General features: G+C 46.7%; 1 protein-coding gene across 1 annotated transcript in view; it reads left to right on the forward strand.

The window, feature by feature from the left end:
* GART (phosphoribosylglycinamide formyltransferase, phosphoribosylglycinamide synthetase, phosphoribosylaminoimidazole synthetase) overlaps positions 1 to 25,477 on the forward strand; it is a 250,057-nt gene that overhangs the window by 115,996 nt on the left and 108,584 nt on the right. The window contains exon 15 of the mRNA XM_085621375.1: positions 16,336 to 16,587. Within this exon, the coding sequence (XP_085477501.1) occupies positions 16,336 to 16,587 (252 nt within the window). The remainder of the gene's footprint in view (positions 1 to 16,335; positions 16,588 to 25,477) is intronic.

Raw genomic sequence — 25,477 nt, forward strand, 5'->3', positions numbered from 1 at the left:
ATGCAAGGTTACCAACACGTCCACTGTTGGTTAACATTGCTAAAACTGTAAAAAGTCCATTATGAAAAAGTACTTGCCGGATGACGAAGTTCTTGGGTTCAAAATATATATAAAAATGCCTGTTATATTTCTTAATTGGTGTGGATCTCCTTTTTGACTGTGTGCATCATTTATTGACTATTTGTGCAATAAATGTCCAACACTACTCTCTGATGAGCCTAAGGCTACTCAACCACACTACCCTCGATAGAGCACCTTGGGATTACTACAGCTAGCCCCTGTCCACTCATAAGGGATACCTGGACTCCTTATATAGTTTACAAAAAAGAGGTATGCTGTGTAAAGTCAGCTTCCTATAGTCATAAGAAGAGAACAGCAACTCTGGCAACATTTCCGCTGTGCTGCCTACTATTGCTGCTTCAACCATTTTGCTTCTGACTGTTGCTGGAGGAGAGGGCCTTGGACAAACCATTGGCCTATTATCCGTCACGGATTCTTCTCCAAGTCCTACGATGGGCATACCCATGCACTCGATGCTCCTCATAGATCCATAAGAGGCTCTAAACCCAACCAAATGCAAGACTAACTGACCATTTGGGCTCAAGTTAGTGATCATCCCAGAATCCAAAAGCACAAAAGGACCATAGAAATGCCCCCAGTGCCAGATCGCTTTCCCTAAAACTGTACAATTGTTGCCGCAATTGGCAATACCTTTTCATAATATTACGCGATATCATGAAATATCCCATGTCAGGAATGTTACTGGCAGGCTGAGGATTTAGAGAGCGCCGCCATTCATATGATTAAATGCAACTGTATGATTAATATGTCACAATACCCGGAATCTTTCCATATTAACATTATACATTTTCAGTGTAACTTCAAAATTATGTGTTGTTTCTTGGTCAGGAAAGGTGAACTGCCGTTTGACACTTAAAGTTTGTAAGTTGTAAACCCCCTCCCCCGCAAAACAAAACAGCTAGACCTGCTTGTTAAGCACATAGAAGGTAGTGAAAATGAGGATAAAACCTGGTACAGTTGCAACACCTTCTTGCATTTAATTTGAACATTCTGAAAGTTGTGAGGCCCCATTAAAATACCCATTGTGCCCAGAGAGAAAACATAAGGGGGTTGGGGGTGAATGTGTTTTGATGTTCCTCCCTCCCCTACTTACCTGACATGATACCCAGCTGTTATTTTAACATTTGATGTATAGTTTAGATAGAGTCTCTGATTGGGCAAATAAAGTTTATTGTAATATTTAAGGTCTCACTGCAAGACTTGCCAGCACCCAGTAAGGCACAGAAATGTTTAAAGTTGTTACCCTTGTATTTTCTCACCTCCCCTTATCTGATAATGTCATCCCCATTTGCGTATTTAAATGTGTTAATAATTGAGGATTTTCAGTAACCCGTATGCTTCCTTTGTGTGTTGTCTGTTCATAGTTCTGTTGCAATATTAATAAGGAAGGAATTCATATGGTAAATACTGTAAGGAACGCATCTTTTAAAAAAACATTTTTTTGCACTGGCCCATGTTCCTCCATAAACAGAGGTCTCCTACTAGGTCTTGTTTTAACACCAACATTTGTAAGATTAAGACTACATTCCTCTGTCTCTCCTCTTCAGCATTGAAACCATAGATATCGATTCTATTAGCTGGTGAAGCAAGTTCACCACAGTGAGAAGACTGGCCTTTACTGATAATATCATGAGGTGGATTACCTTACCTTACATCCAATCACTTGCGAGGGTTCCCACAGGCAGAACTATATCAGAATTGCACATCAGAGAGAGGGGAAAACGGTAGGGGTGCCCCTTCTCTGCTGTGATATTTGCTTTAGCTATTGCACCGTAATTCATACTATGTGACACAGAATCAAAAAAACAGAGCCATTCCCTTAGCTAGCATTACACATATCGTATATCTATATGTGGTTTATGCACTGCTTGATGTGAATGGTGTAGTGTTCGACCTGACTATGTTTATAAACAGGATGGAGGCCTTTGGGAAAATATCTGGATCACAGGCCCATTGGTTAAAACCCTGTGGGGCTTTCCCTCATAGTTGTTTTAACATGCCATGCTTGGATGTGTAACTGTCAGTTTACTACACTGCAAGTGCTGGCTCTACCTTCAGGCCGATGTAATCAAACTCCGTTTCACTGATTTTCCTATTTAACCGTGGTGCCTTATTTCACTCAAGTAACATTAGACACTTACAATTTACTGATCATTCCTGATTTAATGATCTCACAGTGTGGTCAACTGTGTTAGTCACACTTAAATCTGTCTGTATAGATCATTTCATATTGCCTATAAAAATGTAATATTCAATTGTTTGCCCAATTGATAGTGAGACAAATTCTGTTATACATGCATTTACTAATGTTGTTTGTCTAATGATATCTACATAAACTTTAACTTTGAACACCTGTACAATTCCATATTTCCATGGCAGTTGTTCTGTACCTTACTACAACTGTCCCAAAAATGTTTTTAGAAACCTGAAAAGCATAGAAAAGGAAAATAGAGAACATAATGTAGGCTTATTGACCACTGCAGAGGGCTATCTTGGTTGTTAAAGGGCCTGAACCGAAGGGGCCTATAACGAGGGTAGGGGCCTTTAACAACAGGTATAGCCTGAGGCAGAAGGGCTATGAAGCTATTGGAACATTCCACCCACTAAAGGTAGAATGCTCTAAATTAAAGACAAACATTGAATTGTTGGAGCACAAGGCTTATACCAGACACCATAAGCCCGGAGTCACTCCATTGTCTAAAGTGGAGCTCTCAACATTCCAGTGTCCTGATGGAGCCAGCTGCCGAGGGCAATACCAGTTGTTAAAGGCCCTAAACCAGAGTTATAGGCTTAACCAGCAGGCAATGGCCTCTAACAGTGGTGAATGCCTTTAACAACCTGTATAACCCAAGGCACATGGGTTATAAGGCTATTAGAACATTCCACTCACTAAGGGTAGAATTTCCTGAATTAATAAGGGAGAAACAGAAAGACAAACATTGGAATGTTGGTACTCCAGACTTATGATGATGGATTCAACCCAGATCTGTGACTGGGGGTGAGTGTCTGAAAAGTTTCAGCGCTCCGTCCATCACCTCCTTGTGTTTGCTTTGTTCACCCTAAGTTGGCAGGTTATGCCCAGACGTGGGTCCCTTGCTCACTTTGCCACTGGATTCAAGCTAGCCTGGCTGATGAAGGGTGTTACCCAGAAACCGGTCAGTATGTTTGTTTCCGATTCAGGGAAGACCTGGCGCGGCAGGTCGGGTTGGACTGTTCCCATGAGGCACAGGGTCAAGACTGATTTGCATATAGCTGGGCCTGAACTGAGGTGGTGAAGTGAGCTAAAGAATGATGATGGATTCAACCCAGATCTGTGACTGGGGGTGAGTGTCTGAAAAGTCTCAGCGCTCCGTCCATCACCTCCTTGTGTTTGCTTTGTTCACCCTAAGTTGGCAGGTTATGCTCAGACGTGGGTCCCTTGCTCACTTTGCCACTGGATTCAAGCTAGCCTGGCTGATGAAGGGTGTTACCCAGAAACCGGTCAGTATGTTTGTTTCCGGTTAAGGGAAGACCTGGCGCGGCAGGTCGGGTTGGACTGTTCCCATGAGGCACAGGGTCAAGACTGATTTGCATATAGCTGGGCCTGAACCGAGGTGGTGAAGTGAGCTAAAGAATGATGATGGATTCAACCCAGATCTGTGACTGGGGGTGAGTGTCTGAAAAGTTTCAGCGCTCCGTCCATCACCTCCTTGTGGCACTCCAGACTTATACCAGCCATTATGAGCTTGGAGCCACTCCATTGTTTTCAATGGAGCACTCAACATTCCAGTGTTCTAATAAACAGTTTATTCAATGTACTTCAATAATCTATAGTATAATCATTTCAAACTTGTCCTTCAATCCAGCAGGCTGGATATCCAAACATATTCCTTTTGGGCCTAAATTATTTCTGTTACCTCCCCTTGGTGGTGGTTTCCCTTGTTCAGTTACAAGAAACATTGTTTGATTTATTTTATGCTGCATCACTATGCAGTGTGTGACAAGCGGAACTGTGTTGTTTTCATTTCTAATGTTTGTTTTGTGTTTGGTCATTCTAATCTTTATTTTACCTTTCATTTTGCACTCATAAGCATTGCTACAGCGGCGTTTAATCATGTATATACAACACTTGGTGTCACACATGCATGTCCTTCAATTATTATTTTTTTCCCAGTTCTAGCACGTCTGTAGTCTTTGAAGAATTGTTACAATGTACATAGTTAGGACAAGGTTTCACTCCGTTTTTGCTCTTATCTTCTCTTCTGCTCCTCTTTAGAATAAATGATGATTTCAGAATAGTTTTTGCACAAACAATTTCTGCAGTTCAGGTTCATTTTCAATAAGCTTTCGGTGTTTCCGAATCACCTTCTTGATTTTTCGGTACTGTTCTGAATATTTGTTCAGAAGTACCAGCCTTTCATCCTTTTGGAATTGTCTTTGTACTTTTGAGAAAGTGCCTCTTTTGACATAATTAGCCCCAACCTTTTTTCCTGGTTTTGCTATGGTTTCAATTGTAGTGCACATGGTCCCTGCCAACCAGGTCCCCTGTGCAAGTGCTTCTTCCCTAAAACATATCCACATTTGGTCCTTCTGGCCCCTGTAAGTCCCTAGTAAGTGGTACTCTGGGTACCTAGGGCCTGAAGAGGGTCCCCTGGGACCCCCTCACCTCACTGGGACCATGCCACTGCTGCGTTCCTGCTTTCATGATCAGAGGAGGAGCCAGCTCCCGTCAAGGCCGCGCAGAGCTGATGCTCTGTTGCGATTCCTCTCTCCAGCCTCCTTTACGGCATTCCACCGCATTTTTGTTCCCACCCTTCACCAAGATTCCGCGACCGGAAAGTAGGAGGCTCACCTGGAGACCTATTTCGCTTTCCTCCGATCGCATCCTCCGATCGAGCTTTGCCGAAATATCTGCCGCCTGGACTGCAGCGGGGACAAGATGGCGCCGCGGCCGTTTATCCAACGGGATTCCAATAACAGCATTGACCTGCGGAGACTGCATTGTATGCGGTGACAAAGGAAGCAATTCCCCTATCTCCACAGCGCCTGTTAGAGATCCGGGGCAATCAATCGCACGGGAAGGTGCGCAAGATGGCGACCGCGACGAGCAAGTGAAGTCCGGCTGACAGAGAAGGTGATCGCTGCAGCTTTTAGACTGTGTGTGATGTAGCTGCTGTAAGTGCGAGAGAAATATGGCACTGTGAAAGCTGCGGGAGCCGTGTGCTGCACCTGTGACCCTGTTGACCGCTTGTGGCATCGGAGGCTCCAGGAGCCGGAGGGGCCCGCTGACGCTGTGTTGCCTGCTCTGATGCAATACTCACTCAGGCCGTGAAACGCAGAGCGCAGCAGCGCTAATTGTGTGCAGCCATCTGACTGGTTGAGAGGGCTTGCGGTGTGGTGGGGGCATCGCCTGACTGTGGTGTTGTGCTTGGCGTTGGTGGCCTTCTCCCTCGCTTGTGCCTCACGAATTCACCAGCAGTGGCGGACGAGGTGAGAACAATCGGGCAGGCGCATACTACTTCTGAGTGGGGTACCCTGGATCTGGAGGTTTCCTGAACTGTGGAGATTGCCTGTGGGGCGCTGAGGGAGACGCTGTGAAGCTCTGACGCCGGGCAGCTGTGCGCCTGTGATCCTAAGAGGCAGATATCGGCGCTTGCGGAGTCGCAGGTGGGGCAACATCACTTATTGGGGAGAGGTGGTACCATGGATTAGTAGCTGTGCGTTCCAACTGGTACTGTAGAGACTACAGTGATAATTTGGTCTCGTCTTCCAGAGAAAGAGGAAGTCCCGCCTCTTTTACCTCACATGTCTCTGCAACTAAATGGCGTCTAGGGGGTCCGAGCTGTCTGCTGCCTCCTACGAGCAGGGCTTCATCATGGCCGAGATCAACTACCGCATCAACACCTACACAGGGATCTAAAGAGGCCTGGACATGACGTGCCTGACCTTAAAATGGCGGCCGCCTCTGCCTTCATTCCCTCAGCAGCCTAAATGGTAGCCCCCAGCTCCTTCTCCAATTTGTTTTATGCTCCCCCCCCCCCACCCCCTTTTCTTTTACTTCTTTCCTCTAGTGGGGTCATGTTCTTCTGTTACTTGACTATGCAACTGTAGGCTATCTAACTATTCAAAACTGTTTTTTCTGAACGCTGAGACCTGAGCAGCATGGCTGATGCCCGGTGGAGCTGCTAGACAGCTATAGAGGTGATTGGCCCTGCTTTCCCCCTTGACGTCACCTACCCAGCCGGACATTGGGCACAGTTCTTCCTCGTCTCCCTGCTATGGCTCCTCCCCCCCCCCCCCCCCCTCCTACGAATTCTCGCAACAATGTTTTTGTCTACTGTACCTTACTATGCTCTTGTAACTGATGTAACTTGTAACACAACGATCTGATACCTCCGGGTCTAGCCAGCGCTATATAAAACTCTTCAAATACAATAAATAAATAAAATGCCCCTGTGAGGTGAAAAACGGCAAAGTCGACGTGGCACCCTGTGTGGGTACCATGCCAGCCAGCACTGACTTAAGGTATAGGTAAGTCACCCCTCAGGCAGGCCTTACAGCCCTAAGGCAGGGTTCACGATCACACAGGTAAGGGCATGTCTACATGAGCAGACTGGCCGCTGTGAGAAAGTGGCTCTGTATATACAGTTCCCAAATAAGTACAGGGTGTACAGAGTCCACAGTCCCCAGAGGTTTGGCAGAGGCTAAAGTTAGATATAACCTTACTCTCTAAAGTGGTAGCTTGGTCGAGCAGTAAAGCAGTATCAGAGGACAGGGTAAAGCATTTTGTTGTACACACTGGCAGCAAATGGTTTCACACACTCAATAACTGAACTCTAGGCCAATGGTTTATATATAAAAATATATGCTTGTTTTATTTTAGAACCAACAATAGGTATTAAAATATACTTTCTCAGAATGAGATGCTTTAGGTAAATGCTTTTGCAATATGCAGTTGTCTTTTGTAAATAATTACAACACAATAAATAAATAATAATAATAAACAATAAATAAATAATTAGGCAACACAATTCTAAACACAATAATACATTGAGTTCAATGAAAGTTTCAAGTTATTTTCTATAGATTACTTTTAGGATTACTTTTGTGATTCCAGGACTGGATCCTAGATTTTGTCCTGGGACAGTACTTAGAAACAAGTGATAAAAGTCGACTTAGTTACTGTTATGATTTTTAGACAATATTTTGCTATTTTAACCCCTTCGCTGCTGCGGACATTCCGCTGCAGCGCTGGGGGGGGCAGCGCGGTGGGCCTGTGCTCATGACGGAGCTGCTCCGTCATGAGCCACGGTTGAGCTGTGCTCATGACGGAACGGTTCCGTCATGACTCCGCCCATTTGCGTTGTCCCCCCGCACAGGCGGGGAAACAGCGCCGCGTAGGCGGAGCGGCCGCCAACGGTCGTGTCATGACGGAACCGTTCCGTCATGAGCACACGGCAACCGTGGCTCATGACGGAACGGTTCCGTCATGAGCGGGGAAGGGGTTAAAAGTTGACACTCAGTGATTCCCTATGGAAGAAAATTCAAGTTGCAGGTATAGTATGTTCTCGTTACTTTTGTAATCCAGTACTGGGTGCCTAGACTCAGTATTGGGACCTTTATCCAAAACAGGTAAGTAATTACGTTTTCACAATTTATACGATTTTTAAAGAATATTTAAAGTTTGCAGAAATCGACATAAGAAATTCCACAGAAAAACAGTCAATGGTTTCCTATGGAAGAAAATTGGGTTACTGGTAAGTACGGTTGTGAATATTTTTCAGAGTCAGTGCTGGGTACCAAGGTCCAGCACTGGGAGCTCACCTAATAGCAGGTGAGTATTTTCGTTTTCGTTACTCGGCTGATTTTTGATGAATATTTTAAGTTTTGAAAAGTCTACACTTAGAAGAAATTTCAGGAAAAACCAGTCAATGTTACCCTATGGAGAAAATTGAGTTATCGGCTTTAAGGTAAGTAGTCGACTGGCAGAGTTAAGGTTCTGGGCATATACTCAGTGGTCTCCCAGGGTCAGGTAGTCACAGTTGTTACACCCTCAGCGGCACAGGGGCAGCCGGGTGCAGAGTGAGTTAGGCCCAATGTTATCCTATGGGAGGCAGGGGGGCTTTGGTTGGTGGCTGCTGACTATCAAGCCATGCGGCTATGGGAGCTGGGCTCCTGGTCACTTGCTCAGGGCAAAGGGGGAAGTAGATAGGTGTAGAGGTTGCACTGCCAGGGCCACTCGGGCGGCTGGGTGCAGGGTGCTTTTGAGCCTTCGGGCGCTCAATTGATTTCAATGGGAGAGCTCCGGTTTAGAAAAAGACTGCCAGCTCGGAGACCAACATTCTTCAGGTGCCACCACCACTTCGAGAGGTAAGTTGGGTAGTTGGAGTATAGGTAGGTACCCCGGAGTTGGGCACAGGGGGCCGCGGGGCGCCGGTTGCAGGGGCGCCTTTTGGTGTCGGGAAATCTTACCCTCTGTTGATCGCGGTGGGGGGGGGGGGGGGACGACCCGGTTCTGAGGCTGCAGGCGTCGTCAGGAGCGGAGAGGGAAGTCCTTGGGTGCCGGACTCAGACTCGGGGGTCACAGTCGCCGTGGGGTCGTCCTCGTGGTCTTTGTTCACTCCGGCCCAGGCCAGGCTTGGCGGGTGCAGAGTGTGAAGGGTTCGCGGTTCCGGGCTGATGCCAGGGATTAGAAGCAGATTTTGAGTAGAGCCTCTACTCATGGGAGTCCCAGGGGCTTAGAGCCAAAAGGTAGCCAGGTCTTCCGGGGTTTGTGAGGTTGCTGGCCACAAGAGATGGCAGGTTGGAGCAGGAGCAGGTTCGAGGGTCGACAGGCCGGTAGGGCTGGGGCCAAAGCAGTTGGTGTCTTCCTCTTCTCAGCAGCTGCAGGGCAGGTCTTCTTTCTTCTTGCTCTTCTTTGTATTTCGGAATCTGGAATCTGGGGAAGGAAGCGTCAGGGTGCCCCTAAATACTACATTTAGGGGCGTTATAGGTAGGTAAAGGGCAGGGACCAATGGGTCCCTGACCCGGGGTGGGTAAACCCCCCTATTCTGCCACTCTCCTATGGGAGGGGGGGCAGTAGCCTAGTCCTGATTGGGCAGGGCCTCCCATCCTCAAGATAGCGAGCGCCCTGAGATGTGCTTCACCTCGCCTCCCCCACCTGAGGGGTGGGGTTGGCAGGCTGGCACATCCCCTGTCCTTATTTGGGGTTTCCGGCCAAGTTTTCCGCCAGAGTGGGGGTTGCAAGTGGCCTGGGGAAACTCACAGAGGCGGCATGCCTTTGAAGCTTTCCCCTGACCATCCTGGGGGAGGAGATCTAGCACCTCGCCCAGGATGTGCATTGTTGCAGGCCCAGGAGAGCAGGGGATCTCCTACCCAGGGGTCCAGCAACATGTCTGCTGTGTGGCAGCCTAGACAGCCTCTCAGACCAGACGTGGATTGTAGGTTAGGTTTCAGGGGGCATCTCTAAGATGCCCTCTGTGGTGCTTGGTACATTAAATCCCACACTGGCATCAGTGTGGGTTCAATGTGCTGAGCAGTTTGATACCAAACTTCTCAGTCTTCAGTGTTGCCATTATGGTGTTGTGGAGTTCGTGTTTGACAAGCTCCCAGCACCATGTACTCTTAAATGGCAGCACTGCACTTACAGGGCCCAGGAATGGACCTGGGTACTGTAGGGGCACAGGGCTCCTGCTCCTTTGCCCACACCACTGGCATAGGGCACCCAGCTAGAGGGGTGGCTGATGTATGCCAGGGCAGTGTAGGTGGTGGGCATGGCACACAGGGATGTGTGAAAACTGACAAGGGAGGCGATTGTCACGCCCCCAGCTGCTGCACTGCTGAGTTGAGGATACTTCCTCTGCGCTCCATTTTAACCAAAGTATTCAATAGTATTCAGTAATCAATAGTAATCAAAAAGGTCGTTTATCTGAGAATTCAAAATATGCAGTCTTTAATGTGCACTCCAGAGACAGTGATGTTACGTAAAGAATGTTTAATTTTGCATTTTCAAATGTCTTATGCTGCAATATGCTTAAGCGTAGACATGTGCTTTAAACGTTCCTTCGAGCTGGCGCCTGAAAAATCACCCAATGCATTTCGAACTGTGAAAGTTCTTCGTCAGGGGTACTAAAACAAATTGAAAAGAACTGCATCAATGACCATATTATACTAACAGAGTCTAGAAGTAACACAGAACTGCAGTGCAGAAATAAACAGTTATTTAACCCCGTTATTTAACCCCCACCCCTCTTTCTCCCCTCGTGATTATAATCTAAACAAACAGAAACAATAACATATAGTCATCCTTCCTTTCCACAAACTTCCATGAGGAGCCCACCGTGTTCATTTACCTCCTAATCCGCAACAAACAGTTTCAAGTGTGCTTGGCGTTCTCCGAGTTAAGGGAGTCATCGACTTCCCGCCTCTGCTAAGCTTTTTTTCAAGCGTTCTCGCGCGCATATTTTACCTGTAACTCCCTGATTGCAACCCATCACGTGACCCCCTATGCCCCCTGTACGCTATTGCAAACAAATATAATGCCTTACTTTCCCATAATGCATCAACCCGGTAACCAAGAAACCATAAGCCCAGTCAAATGCGAATAAATCAACACAACTGTAATTCTTTGTTCAAAAACATAACTACTTTGAGTAAATTAGTAAAACAAAAAACTGAACGTGAAGAGATGCATTCAATCAAACACCATAAATAAATCACCATAAATAAATCAATGATTCTGAATAAAAGTCCATAGCAAGTGTGCAAGCCTGCTTCCTTCTAATTATTTTAGACAATGCGGTCCAATCAGGGATGTGTGCCATGTCGACTCTCTGTTTTGTCCTGTATCCAGCCACTCAGCCTGCAAGGGCAGTGTGTGTGTGTTAGGGTACAGGGCCTCTAAGGGTGGCACAATGAGTGCTGCAGCCCTTAGAGGCCTTCCCTGGTCACAAGGCCCTGGGTACCTAGGGTACCATTTACCAGGGGCTGACATGTGGCCAGGGTTTACCAATTTGGAGGTTTTGGTTTAGGGAAGGAACATAGGCCCTGGGCACCTGATTGGCAGGAGCCCAGGGCACACTCAGTTAAAGTACATTCAGCAATTCAGCAAAAAGTGGGGGGATACCATGCAAGAAAGTTGGCACTTTCTCACAGCCACTGCAATATTAGGGTGCATTCATTAATGTTGTAAGTGCCAGTGAAGCCATAGAGAGTACATGGACTGGAAACTCGACAACTTGAGTTCCGCAGCACCATGACGGCTTCACTGAACACAGGAGTGTTTTGTGCCAAATTACTCCTCTCAATAAATCCACACTGATGCCAGTGTGACATTTATTGTACCATGTACCCAGAGGGCACCTCAGAGGTGACCCCTGAAAACCTACCAACCCTTGTGTGGTTTCTGACCGGCTGTAGGCAGCCAGCCACCACCAGGCATGTTTCTGGACCCCTGAATGTAGAGCCCCAAGCTCTCTAGGATCAGAAACTATGCATATCCTGGGCAGAGAGGTTACCTCTCCCCTCCCAGGATTATTATATTTAAGTTTATAAAGCGCTCAGCTACCCGTAGGTATCCCGGCGCTAGAGTCCAAAAGAGAGGGGAAAAGTCAGAAAGGAAGGCTGTTACATATTGAATAACCAATTTTTTACCTGTCTACGAAACTTAATGTAGCAGGGTTCAGTTCGCAACCGGAGAGGAAGGGAGTTCCAGAGTGAAGGGGCCAACCAAGCGAAGGAGCGGCCACCCATTCTAGATCTTTTGATTCTAGGGACCGAGAACAGGTGCTGATTAGATGATCGCAGAGTACGGGGAGGACAGTAATGCTGTACCAAGGAGTTAAGATAGGATGGGGCCAAACCAGCATTTATTCTGTACATGAAGCAAAGGGCCTTAAATTTTGTCCGGCTTTCAATGCGAAGCCAATGCAGAGTGCGTAGAGAGTTGGAGGTAGGGGATGTATTGGGTAGTTTACAGAGCAGTCGCGCTGCCATATTCTGGACTGTCTGTAGTTTACGAGTCACCTCTTTACAAGCTCCCAGGAGAAGAATGTTCCCGTAGTCCAGTCTAGAGGTGATTAAGGCCTGGACCACGGTTTTCTGAGTATCCTGGGGGAGCATCCAGATAATCTTACGCATCCACTTAATGATAGTGATGCAAGTGGAAGAAGTCTTAACCACATGATTTTTCATAGATAACTGGTCGTCGAAAATGACGCCGAGGTTGCGTGCTGTTTTAGATGGAATAGGTAAAGTGCCCATTTGAGAGGGCCAATGTTGGGGTCCCCATAAGGTGGTGTTATGGCCAAACAGAAGAAGCTCTGTTTTCCCCCGTTCAGTTTCAGTTTGTTATCATACATCCAAGCTGCGATGTTACTGAGTCCTGAGCAGAGGGAAGAGGGGGAGGAATGTGAACCTGTGGAAAGAGAATAAATGACCTGGGTATCATCGGCGTACGAGTAAATAGTGAGCCCGGCTTGCCCACTACACCACCCCAGTTTATGCATATGGCCATGTCTAAACTGGGGTGGTGTAGTGGGCAAAAGAACGATGGATTTAACCCAGATCTCTTGACTGGGGGAGAATGTCTGCATTGTCAGCATTCCGTCCATCATTTGTTTGTTGTAACGCTTTTCGCCCTAAGTGGGATGGGTATTCCCAGACGTGGGACCCGTGCTCACTACGCCACTGGAGTCAAGCTATCCTGGCTGATGACGGCTGATAGCCAGAAACCGGTCCTAGGATGCTTGATTCCGGTCCAGGGAAGACATGGCTTGGCAGTTCGGGCTGAACTGTTCCCATGAGGCACAGGATCAAGACTGATTTGCATATGGCCATGTCTAAACTGGGGTGGTGTAGTGGGCAAAAGAACGATGGATTTAACCCAGATCTCTTGACTGGGGGAGAATGTCTGCATTGTCAGCATTCCGTCCATCATTTGTTTGTTGTAACGCTTTTCGCCCTAAGTGGGATGGGTATTCCCAGACGTGGGACCCGTGCTCACTACGCCACTGGAGTCAAGCTATCCTGGCTGATGACGGCTGATAGCCAGAAACCGGTCCTAGGATGCTTGATTCCGGTCCAGGGAAGACATGGCTTGGCAGTTCGGGCTGGACTGTTCCCATGAGGCACAGGGTCAAGACTGATTTGCATATGGCCATGTCTAAACTGGGGTGGTGTAGTGGGCAAAAGAACGATGGATTTAACCCAGATCTCTTGACTGCGGGAGAATGTCTGCATTGTCAGCATTCCGTGCATCATTTGTTTGTTGTAACGCTGAAGCTAAGGAGGGCCACCCTAGAGTAGGAGTGGACCAGGGAGTATAGTGCCAGGGGTTATAGCCCCTAGTCCCGGCCCGTCGCGGACGGGCGCAGACGGGCTTGCCTTAAGCGCGCCTTCGGCGCGCAAACGGCGCGCCCGCTGCGCTTGTCCACTGCGCTTCCTGTAACTGCACATTTATATGTGAGACGGAGGATGGTAAGGGGGGTGTGGCCTCAAAAAGGGGCGTAGCAAGCGGCCTCGCTGGTGATGGCGGCAGGATGTTCCGTGAAGCGCAAGGTGCGGTTACAGCGTTCGAACTGCTGCACAGTGACCCCAAGCGAGTGAGAAGCAATCAGGTAGGTTTATTTGTTTTTAAAAGACACACTAGGTACAAAGAATAAAACGCAGCCTACTCCCGGCTTTCCGCCTCAGGAGAAATGGTATCTGAAGGCGCTCGTATTCAGCGCTGGTTAAGTAACATGGGCGGGGGGCGTGGCCTCAAGAAGGGGCGTGGCCAGATGGCGGCGGGGTGTTCCGTGAAGCGCAAGGTGCCATTACAGCGTTCGAACTGCTGCACAGTGACCCCAAGCGAGTGAGAAGCAATCAGGTAGGTTTATTTGTTTTTAAAAGACACACTAGGTACAAAGAATAAAACGCAGCCTACTCCCGGCTTTCCGCCTCAGGAGAAATGGTATCTGGGCCAGTACTCGAAGGGGAAGCTTCAAAAGCCTGCCCCCTTTGTAATTCGACCACCAGCCTCTGCTGCTAGCAGTAGATGGCAGCCCCGGTTGTACACCCCCACTTTGAGCGGGAAAACTTAAAGTTAGGTGGTGTGCCCACCTTTGCCAGCTCCACCCCTCAGTTCGAGGAGGCAAAGTTAAGCACACTTTCAAACCCCTCCATCTTGAAGATATGGGAACTCCTCCAATCAGGGCTAGATCTATGCCCCCTCCCACAGGAGGGTGGCATAATAATGGGTGTAGTCATCCCAGGTAATGTGCCCATTGGCCCTACCTGCTACTCCCCTAAAATGCCCCCTAAACTTAGTTTTTGGAGGGCTCCCCAGACCTATAAATTAGATCTGCGATGACCTGAGAAGAAAGAAGACATCCCTGCGGAGAAGACTGAAAATGACGATTGCCTTGGCCACAGCCCTATCAGCCTGCCTCTAGCTTCAATGACCCTGCGACCTATCTTGCAGCCAGTGACCTCCCAAAACCCTGGGAGGACTGCTGCCTTCGAAAAAGACTCCAATCTCCAGAGGACAGTGGCTCTGTCCAGAAGAATCCAACTCAAAGGACTCTGGATACAGGCGAATCCCCGTCTCCTGCCCACTCTGCACACGGACCGAGTCTGAGTGGGTCACCTGTCCAGCGAAGTCTGCCCAGCAATCCTGACCCTAAATCCAGCATTGGCTGACCTCCGTATTGGTCCTAACCCCCAAAGCTTGGCCCTCTGCAACCGATCAACTTACCTGCAAGCAGTGTGGCTCAGGCACCCCCAGTCTCCATTCAAACGCATTGGGCCGAACTCTGACTTTGACCTCTGCACCCAGCCGCACCTGTGCCGCTGGTGGTGCAGTTTTGGTAATCACCTGACCCTTGCTGACCTTTGGCCCGAAGACTGGATTAATAAGTGTGGTACTTACCTGTTAAACCGCATTATTGTTTTCCCCATAGGATAACATTGAACTGCTCCAAAAATATTCCAAGTATCGACTTTTGAAAGTGAAAAGTATTTTTATAAAATTGGTTTGGATCTCCTTTTTGAGTTGTGTGTCCATTATTGTTCAATTTTGTGAAATAAATGATTTACAGTCCTCTGTGTTAGGCCTAAGGCTGCTCCCCCTCAGTACCACTAATAGAGCACTTTGGATTTTACATTGAACCCTGTACACTTTTACGGAACCCCTAGTCTCTGTGCACGGTATAACCCCGTAGTGGCAATACCATATACTGAGCCAGCTTCCTACAGTACTGTCATAATTTGCTCCTTTAAAGGCTTTTAATTACATTTTTCCTTTTTGCAATGTTCTGGTACCATGACCCCTCTCCTGGATTTTCGGAAGCATCTATTCTTTTACCTATATTACTACGGATCGGATACTATCCTCTTTGTACTCCTAAATTGACTATAGGGTAAATTCTCCTTTTACTCCTTTTGGATGGTGACTCGTTGCATATAGCAGGTTATTTCTGTGTGTAGGTTTAGTGTACAAAGTCATTCTACATTACCTGATTTATCGTCAAATCTCACATCCAGGTAGTTAATGGCCTCTTTTTGTATGTGAAACACAATCTTTTATCCTGTCATGTTTAATTCTCTGAGGTTATACTCTGAGTTGTTTTGGGCCCTTTCAGATTAGGAATAACTTGTCAATAAACTTGATAAACATTCTTAGATGTGATCTCATTTCACTTTTTCACATACATGACCCTTTTCGAACCTTCTCATAGAAGTAGTCTCATATGCGGGATTGGCGAGTGAACTCATTGAAGTTCCATTAACATGTAAAATGAATTAAACACAATACAATGTAAAGTGCATCAGTTCCATCAGAAATACCGTTTGCTTCGACTTCTCCCATTCTGAGTGAAAAATACACCATCAGTTCTAGGCCTACTTTCTGGGGAATGGTTATATGCAATGTTACATCCATAGTACAAATCCATACTTCTTTGTCTACATCCAATGACATTTCTTGAAATTTGGGGGGAAATCAGTGGTGTCTTTTATGTATGTGCTTGTGCCCCTCGCAGTTTCCTGTTAAAAGGTGTCTAGTCTGAGTTGACAATGTTCATTGAAATTGATATTGATCATGGCTTCTTAGTATCCTACTATTACTAAACACTTACCAAGTGATGCATCCGTATCATCCTTGTTATTGTGCTTCATAGTGTTTGGGATCAGTATAAAGTGTCTAAAAGTAAAGATGCTTTAGATGTATATTTGGTAAATCGTGTAGATTCATGTTTGAGTGTTACTGTATATCTTATTTTCCCTTTCACCACACAGGAGGAGAGACTGCTGAAATGCCTGGCATGTATGCACAAGGGGAGTATGACCTTGCTGGCTTTGCGGTTGGTGCAGTGGAACGTGGGCAGATGCTACCACAGCTGGACAGGATCGTGGAAGGGGATGTAGTCATTGGAATCTCATCTTCCGGCGTTCACAGTAATGGTTTTAGCCTTGTGAGGAAGATTATTGACAAGACTTCCTTGCAGTACTCCTCTCAAGCACCCTTTGGATATGGGGACCAGACAATTGGTAAGATGTTAGAGTTAAACTCCTCAGATTAATGTAAGGGCGTGACCACTGTGTGTTACAAACACAGACCAGATCTGGTGATTTTTAATCGTTACATTATTTTTTGTAGCGAATATGAAGGACTTGATGTTGTATATTTTAATACTATGCACTCAGATTGCCCCAATCTATCCTATATTGTTTGAGACTTAAAAGCCTTACATCTTGTAAATGTTCCCAGACAGGAGGAGTGTGTTGGACATGGCCTGTTTACCTTTATCTCATAGTGCACAACATTACTGCAGAAGCTGACCTGTTTTTTTTTTTTCCCAACAATGAGCAGGTAGTTCTCTGCATGGCTTTGGGCCGCCATCTTGCCCTGTCCGCCTTTTCAGCTTTTTGGTAGACAGCTGTTTACCCTCCAGTGATCTTGACAGCTGTGCCCACTGGAGGTGCTGCATGTCCTGTTTTTAAAAACAATATGTTCGAGGCATATGAGCTGCAGATCACACACTGTGCATAGATCGCCATCTGGTGTTGGGCCCGGATGTTTGCACTTTGTTGTTGTCTTGGAAAGTCTTTGGAAGTCACGAGATAGGTGGCTCCTCCTTTGGACAATAGTGCGCATGGGCATCGACTCCATCGTTAGATTGTTTTTTTCCGTCATCGGGCTCCGATGTGTTGATCGCGCTCCAGTTCGGTGTCGTTACAGATCCATCTTTTCGACGCGAAATCCTTCACCCTTACTTCGGTATTGTTTCGATCGCGTTCCCATTCGACGCGCATCTCTTCAAACTTCAAATCTTCGATTCCGGTCGTCAACGCAGGCCTTCGGGCCTACCTGCGCCATCAGGCCTTCAGCTCTTGGAAAGGACTCCCTTCAAAAAGTGTCCTAAATGTGGATCCAAGTTTCCACACGCCGATCTTCATGAGGAGTGTAACCTTTGCCTTTCACCCGGGCACGAGGCCAAAGACTGTCCAGCTTGTGCCTCTTTCCGCTCCAAGAAGACTATTCGAGAACGTCGAGCTCGAAGAACCATGGCTCGATCATCAACATCCATTCCACTCTACCAAATAGATATAGCCAAGGCGGCTATATCTATTTGGAAGAGTCGATCTGAAATAAAAGAAGAAAAAAGAAAATCTATTCCATGTTGATTTATTAAGGACTTTGGATTATTGTTGTTCAAGCTCAGGATATATTCTGTTTGTATTCGTTAATGGTGTAGTTTTTCTACCCCAATTGGTAAATGTTGGATGGCCGTTACCATATCCTTAGAGCTATTTACTATTGGATTTGTTTTACTGTCACATAACACTGCGCAACCATAACTCAGCCATCTCTCCGGTGCCTTATTATTCACTATAGAGTTCACTCAGTTTATACACCAGCAGAATATCACGGGGTGAACTTACACGCAGACCCTGTAGAGGATGATTTCCTCATGGACACTTTTGCACCATCCCAAAGGTCCACTGCCATTCTCCCAATGTTAAAGGGGGTAATCAAACATGCTCCTGAAGTGTTTAAGGACCCTGTAAGGGCCAGAGTCAATAAACCCAGGGTAGAAAAAAAGTACAAAGCTGCTCCAGCTGATCCTATTTATATTAAAGGGACAAGTACCCTTACATTCCTTGGTGGTCTCCAACGCCAGGAAAAGGGCAAATTCACAAACCACAGGAGATGCCCCACCTCCTGATAAAGAATCAAAACTGCTGGACGCGTCTGGTTAAAGAACGGCGTCCCAAGCAGCTAACATATGGAGATTGCCAACACACAGGCTTTGCTCACAAGATATGACAGGGCACACTACGATGATCTAGAGACACTACTACAACACCTTCCAGACCAATACAAAACACGAGCTAATGATCTCATCCAGGAAGGCAACCTCATAACTAACACCTCCATTCGTTGTGCTCTGGATGCTGCAGATACAGCATCCTGGGCTATTAATACCAGTGTCCTTTTACGCAGACATGACTGGCTACGCATTTCCCGCTTTAAGCCCGAAATTGAAACCACCATCTTAAATCAACCTTTTGACCAAGAGCAATTATTTGGGCCCACTATAGATTCATCTTTAGAAAAGATGAAAAAGGATACAGACACTGCCAAATCAATGGGAGCTTTGCAATCGCAAGCGCCCGGAAGTTCCTTTCGTCGCTCCTCTTATAGGGGCACCTCTAGAGGTTTGGCCACTGATAACCCCTCCACTTCCTACAAAAGTCCCACCCAGACCTCCTCTAACAGAGGCTATTACAGAGGAGGCTACAGGGGCAATAAAAACAAGGGTAGAGGCAAAACTACCAATACTCGCACTGCCTCCACCCCTAAACAATGACTTCCCTCCACTTCCCCCCGGAGCACTCTACTTCGGTCGGGGGAAGATTGCTACAGTTCCTACCTGTCTGGAACAACATCACCACAGACAGGTGGGTGAGACAAATCATCCAATCAGGTTACTGCCTAGAACTCACTTCCACTCCCCCAAACATACCACCCAAACAGCGTCCAATGTCAACAGACCACTTAACGCTGCTAAAACAAGAGGTACTTTCCCTCATACAAAAACATGCCATAGAACCAGTTCCCCTCCATCACCAAAACACAGGGGTTTACTCCCTGTATTTTCTCATTCCAAAGGAGGACGGAACTCTGAGGCCCATCTTGGACCTCCGGCCATTAAACCTCTACATACCATCAGACCAATTCCACATGGTCACTCTTCAACAAGTCTTCCCACTACTCAAACAAGGTGACTTCCTTGCCACATTAGATCTCAAGGACGCCTACTTCCACATTCCCATTCACCCTGCTCACAGGAAATATCTTTGGTTTGTGGTGGACGGACAGCATTACCAGTTCAAGGTTCTCTCATTCGGAGTCACCACAGCACCCAGAGTCTTCACAAAATGTCTGGCAGTAGTGGCAGCCCACATAAGAAGACAACAAATTCACGTTTTCCCATATTTGGACGACTGGCTTATAAAAGACAAGTCACATACCCAATGTGTAAATCACACACACGCCACAATCCAACTACTTCACGATTTGGGGTTTATCATAAACCTCGCAAAGTCGACCCTCCAACCATCTCACATCCAACAATATCTGGGTGCCACAATAAGCACCTCAAAGAGCCTTGCTTATCCCAGTCCAGCCAGGATAGCAAGCATGCAAGCCCTTATAACAAGATTTCAGCTGCAACACTCCCAGCTCGAGTGTTCATGCAACTCATAGGGATGATGGCCTCTTGCATATTCATAGTACCTCATGCAAGACTCCAGATGCGCCCCTTACAGGAATGTCTGGCACGTCAATGGAACCAAGCTCAAGGTCAACGAACAGATCTGGTGTTGGTGGACGGCTGCACATTTCGCTCTCTGCAGTGGTGGAACACTCAAAACCTTTCTAAAGGGCGACCGTTCATAGAACCGGTTCCACAGATTGTGCTAACAGCAGATGCATCGATCACCGGCTGGGGAGCTCATCTACTTCATCACACCATACAGGGCACATGGACACCTCAGCAAAGGCTACTCCACATCAATCATTTGGAGTTACTAGCAATCTTTCTGGCATTAAAATCATTCCAGAAGCAGATATCAGGCAAAGCTGTCTTAGTCTGCACGGACAATTTGACCGCAATGTACTATTTACAAAAACAGGGGGGGCGCGCACTCTCTCCAGCTCTCTCAACTAGCACAGAGCATATGGAGATGGGCCATTCCTCAAAACATATTCCTGTTAGCCCAACATATCCCAGGAATTCAAAATCACATGGCAGATCGGTTAAGTCGGCAGACCCAACAGATTCACGAGTGGGAACTTCACCCATAAGTTCTTCAACCGTTTTTCCAAATGTGGGGGCAGCTAGAGATAGATCTCTTCGCCACAAATTATAACACAAAATGCCCAAGCTTCGCCGCCAGATACCCACACCCATTGTCCAAAGGCAATGCGATATGGATGAACTGGTCAGGCAGATTTGTGTACGCTTTTCCACCTCTCCCACTCATTCCATTAGTGGTGCGCAAGCTGCAACAACAGTCGCTAACTCTGATCCTAGTTGCTCCAACATGGGCCAGACAACCCTGGTAACCAACTTTGCTGGAACTATCAGTAGCCCGCACCAAAAACTACACCTCTCCCCACAGCTCTTAACACAGAACCATGGAGAGATCACACATCCAGATCCAGCACAGCTCAACCTGGCGATCTGGCTCCTGAAGTCCTAGAGTTTGGTTATCTCAATCTTCCACCTGATTGCATGAACGTCATCAAAGAAGCTAGGCGCCTCACCACTAGGGCCTACTATGCAGCCAAGTGGAAAAGATGTTATATACTGTAACAATAAAAACATCAATCCTCTAGATGCCTCCACTCAGCACATCATATGTTACCTACTGGATCTTCAAAGAAGTAGTCTAGCATACACATCAATTAAATTACATCTCACTGCCGTTGCAGCTTACCTACAAAATAGACAACATCTGTCATTGTTCAGGGTGCCTGCCATTAAAGCGTTCATGGAAGGCCTCAAAAGAATAATTCCTTCCAGGGTACCTCCCTCCCCAGTGTGGAATTTGAACCTGGTTCTCATAAGATTAATGGGTCCTCCATTCGTACCTCTACATAAATGCGAGCTACAATTTCTGACATGGAAAGCCGCTTTCCTTGTAGCCATTACATCTCTTAGAAGAGTCGGTGAGCTGCATGCTTTAACTATTCAAGAACCATTTTTACAACTCCACCATAACAAAGTGGTTCTTATGACAAATCTCAAATTCCTCCCTAAAGTTATTTCCCCCTTCCATCTCATCCAATCTGTTGAGTTGCCAGTGTTCTTCTCGCAACCATACACAGTAGCAGAAAGAGCTGTTCATACCCTAGACGTAAAAAGATCACTCCTTTACTATATTGACAGAACAAAACCTTTTCGCAAAACAAAACAACTTTTTGTATCCTTCTCACCACCACATAAAGGCAATCCCATATCAAAAACTGGCATTGCAAAGTGAATTGTCAAATGCATACAAATGTGCTATCACAAAGCAAAACGTACACTGTCTATTCCCCACAAAGCCCACTCTACTCGAAAGATAGGGGCTTCAATGGCATTTTTAGGGATCATTCCCTTAGATGACATCTGCAAAGCAGCTACATGGTCTACACTGCACACATTCACAAAACACTATTGTGTAGATGTGCAGGCAAAACAACAAGCTAGTGTGGGCCAAGCTGTACTCAAAACGCTATTTCAAACTACTGCAACAGATATTGGTGGTCGACGCTAAGGAGGAGTACTGCTATGCAATCTATGCACAGTGTGTGATCTGCAGCTCATATGCCTCAAACGGAAAATGCTACTTACCAGTATGCATCTGTTCTTGGCATGTAGAGCTGCAGATCCACACACGCCCACCCACCTCCCTGGCTACATTTATCTGTTCCAGTATTATCTTATTTAGATACTACATACATGGACATCTGTTTCTCACAAAACTCCATCATTTCCATCGATGGAGTCGATGCCCATGCGCACTATTGTCCAAAGGAGGAGCCACCTATCTAGGGACTTCCAAAGACTTTCCAAGACAACAAAAAAATGCAAACATCCGGGCCCAACACCAGATGGTGATCTATGCACAGTGTGTGGATCTGCAGCTCTACATGCCAAGAACAGATGCATACTGGTAGGTAGCATTTTCCGTATTTATTTATGATTTCAAAGCTATTTTCTGATGTCATGGGGGACGTCCAGAATGTGCACCCATTTAATTAACAGTGACTATTTCCTACTAAATTCAGACATGATGCAACTTTTTTGGCAGCATGATTTTAGTTTAACAGTGCAAGCCATTTTAGCTGTACCCTTGTGGAAGAAGAACAGCTCTCTCCACTAAAAGTTTGTCCAGTCTGAGACTTGGATCTGGGATGTGTGGTTTATGGGTGGACTGGTGATGGATGGGCTCAGTTATGACTGTGTATGTCAGTTTGTGTTTAAAACAAAATGGCAGTCCCATTGTGTTGAGCTAGTTATACCCATCACTGACATACTGGCCTTTAGGGGCACCCTTTCTATTACCACCCACTCAGTCTCTTTCCTTTTCAAATCCTATGCACCTATACCTTTAGGGGGATCCATCCCATTGCCTTTTTCCCAGTCTAGATGCATAGGTGCAGCCTCCAAACTTCAGCCAGCAAGAGCCTCAGGATGCCCCTGGGGGCTAGGAGTCCAAACCCTTTCATCTATTCTAGCAATTCACCTAAACTACCACATGATTATAAGTACTTGGCCCACTCAACCTGTTCTTAGATCATTCTCCATTCAGACTGGGCCCAGGTCTAGGAAAGCTTGTTAAGTCACCTTGCTGTGTGACTGGAGAAAGAAAGGATCTCTACCTACCTACCTGTCTGAGGAGGTGCTGGCTTGTGCTTTTCATGGGAATGACTTGATCAGAGGGATGTAACATGAGGCCACGATGGCTGGATAGTCCTGGGCAAGAACATCTTGAGGGATTTGCTTTCTCGGGAACGCCCATTTTGCTCTGTAACCACAAGGTTGCTCTGTTGCCTAGGGAAACCAATAAGGACATCTGGGTTAAGAAGTTGCTCCATCATCTTTGAATATCAAGAAGAGTGAGCTTGCATAGTCTGACCCATATATCTGCTTATCTTCTCCCAGTGCCTAAGGGATCCGAATGCAGTCTGCTTTCATAACCTAGTGTGGAATTTTGTTCTGCTGGCTGGAGTAATTTATCCAGAATTTAGACCAGTTTGAGCAATTATTCTAGACCTTACCGGTCCAAAGATATCTGCAATTCAAGATTCGGTCCCCGATTCATCTGAAATGACCAGTGGGTATTGGAGTCGACCTGTCCTCTGCTGGTGCCCTTGTCCCTTAGGACGCATCTCTGGTGGCAAATGGAGAAAGCACAATGTTGAACGATGTCAAACATTCACTTCAGGACAGAGATCTGGACCTAAATCCATAGTTTTTTTAGCTCCCTGTGCCATTCCAGCTTGAACCTAGCCATATGCAAATCAGTCTTGGGAACAGTCCAGCCCGAACTCCCAGGCCAGGTCCTCCCTGGACTGGAAACAAGCATCCCAGGACCAGTTTCGGGGTATTACCCCTCATCCGTCAGGCTAGCTTGCCACCAGTGGCATGGAAAGCACGGGACCCACGTCTGGGCATACCTGTCCCACTCAGGGTGACAAATGCAAAAAGCACAATATTTGGACAGAATGTTGATCAAAGTCAAACATTCACCACAGTATAGGGATCTGGGCCTAAATCCATCGTTTTTTTTGCTCCCCATCCCATTCTAGTTTGAACCCAGCCATATGCAAATCAGTATTGAGACTGCTCCCAATAGGAACAGTCCAGGCCGAGCTGCCAGGCCAGGTCCTCCCTCGATTGGCAACAAGCATCCTAGGATCGGTTTTGGGGTTTCACTCTTCATCAGCCAGGCTAGCTTGAATTCAGTGGCACGGAGAGCATGGGTTTTAAGTCTGGGCATACCCGTCCCACTTGGGGTGACAAATGCAAAAAGAAAGATTGATGGACAGAATGTTGAAGAATGTAAAACATTCACCCCAGTACAGAGATCTGGGCCTAAATCCATTGTTTGTTTGCTCGATGATGGGTTCAACCCAGATCTGTGAAGGGGGTGAGTGTCTGAAAAGTTTCAGCACTCCGTACATCATTTCTGTGCGTTTGCTTTGTTCACTCTAAGTTGGCAGGGTATGCCTAGATGTGGGTCTCTTGCTCATTTTGCCGCGGGATTCAAGCTAACCTGGCTGTTGAGGGGTGTTGCCCCGAAACTGGTCCCAGGATGCTTGTTTCTGGTCCAGGGAAGACCTGGCCTGGCAGTTCGGGCTGGACTGTTCCCATAAGGCACGGCCAAGACTGATTTGCACATGGCTGGGTCTGAACTGGGGTGGTGAAGTGAGCTAAAGAACGATGATGGATTCAACCCAGATCTGTGACTGTGGGTGTGTGTCTGAAAAGTTTCAGCGCTCCGTCCATCATCTCCTTGTATTTGTTTTGTTTGCCCTAAATTGGCAGGGTATGCCCAGACGTGGGTCCCTTGCTCTCTTTGCCACTGGATTCAAGCTAGCTTGGCTGATGAGGGGTGTTACCCTGAAACCGGTTCAAGGATGCTTGTTTCCGGTTCAGGGAAAACCTGGCTTGACAGTTCGGGCTGGACTGTTCCCATGAGGTACATGGCCAAGACTGATTTTCACCTGGCTAGATCTGAACTGGGGTGGCGAAGGGAGCTAAAGATCAATGATGTATTAACCCAAATCTGTGACTGTGGGTGAGTGTCTGAAAAGTTTTAGTGCTCCGTCCATCATCTCCCTGTGATTGCCATCTCTGGTGGCAGCAAAGTTTTATATAGGGAGAAAGATGAAGTGTTTGACCCTAAAATCCCCAAATGGATTGTCCAAAAATATACAGAGGATGATATTGCCAAGTGGTTTATAGCCTTTGAGAGGGTCTGTAAAATGAGGAAACTCAGTCAAAAGTATTGGGGCTCCTGAAACTGAATGCGACAGATGCTGAGTCCTATGGCCTCATGAAGGATGCCCTGATTGAGGGATTTGGACTCACCACTGAGAAATACAGGAGCAGGTTCAGGGAGACTCGAAAAACCCAGAGTCAGACCTGGGTAGATTTTGTAGACTTCTCAGTGAAAACACTAAGTGGTTGGTTGAAAAGGAACCAGGTGCAAGACTATGATGGGCTTTCTAATCTTATTATGAAAGATCATCTGTTGAGTAACTGTGTTCCTGAAAACATCAGTGCCTAGTAGACCTAGGTCCACTTTCTCCTCAAGCGGTGGGGAAGACAGACCACTGGGTCAAAACAAGGGTAACAAAGACAACTCATCGTGGGTG

The sequence above is a fragment of the Triturus cristatus genome, chromosome 8 (genome assembly GCF_964204655.1).
Source record: "Triturus cristatus chromosome 8, aTriCri1.1, whole genome shotgun sequence".
Lineage (NCBI taxonomy): Eukaryota > Metazoa > Chordata > Amphibia > Caudata > Salamandridae > Triturus > Triturus cristatus.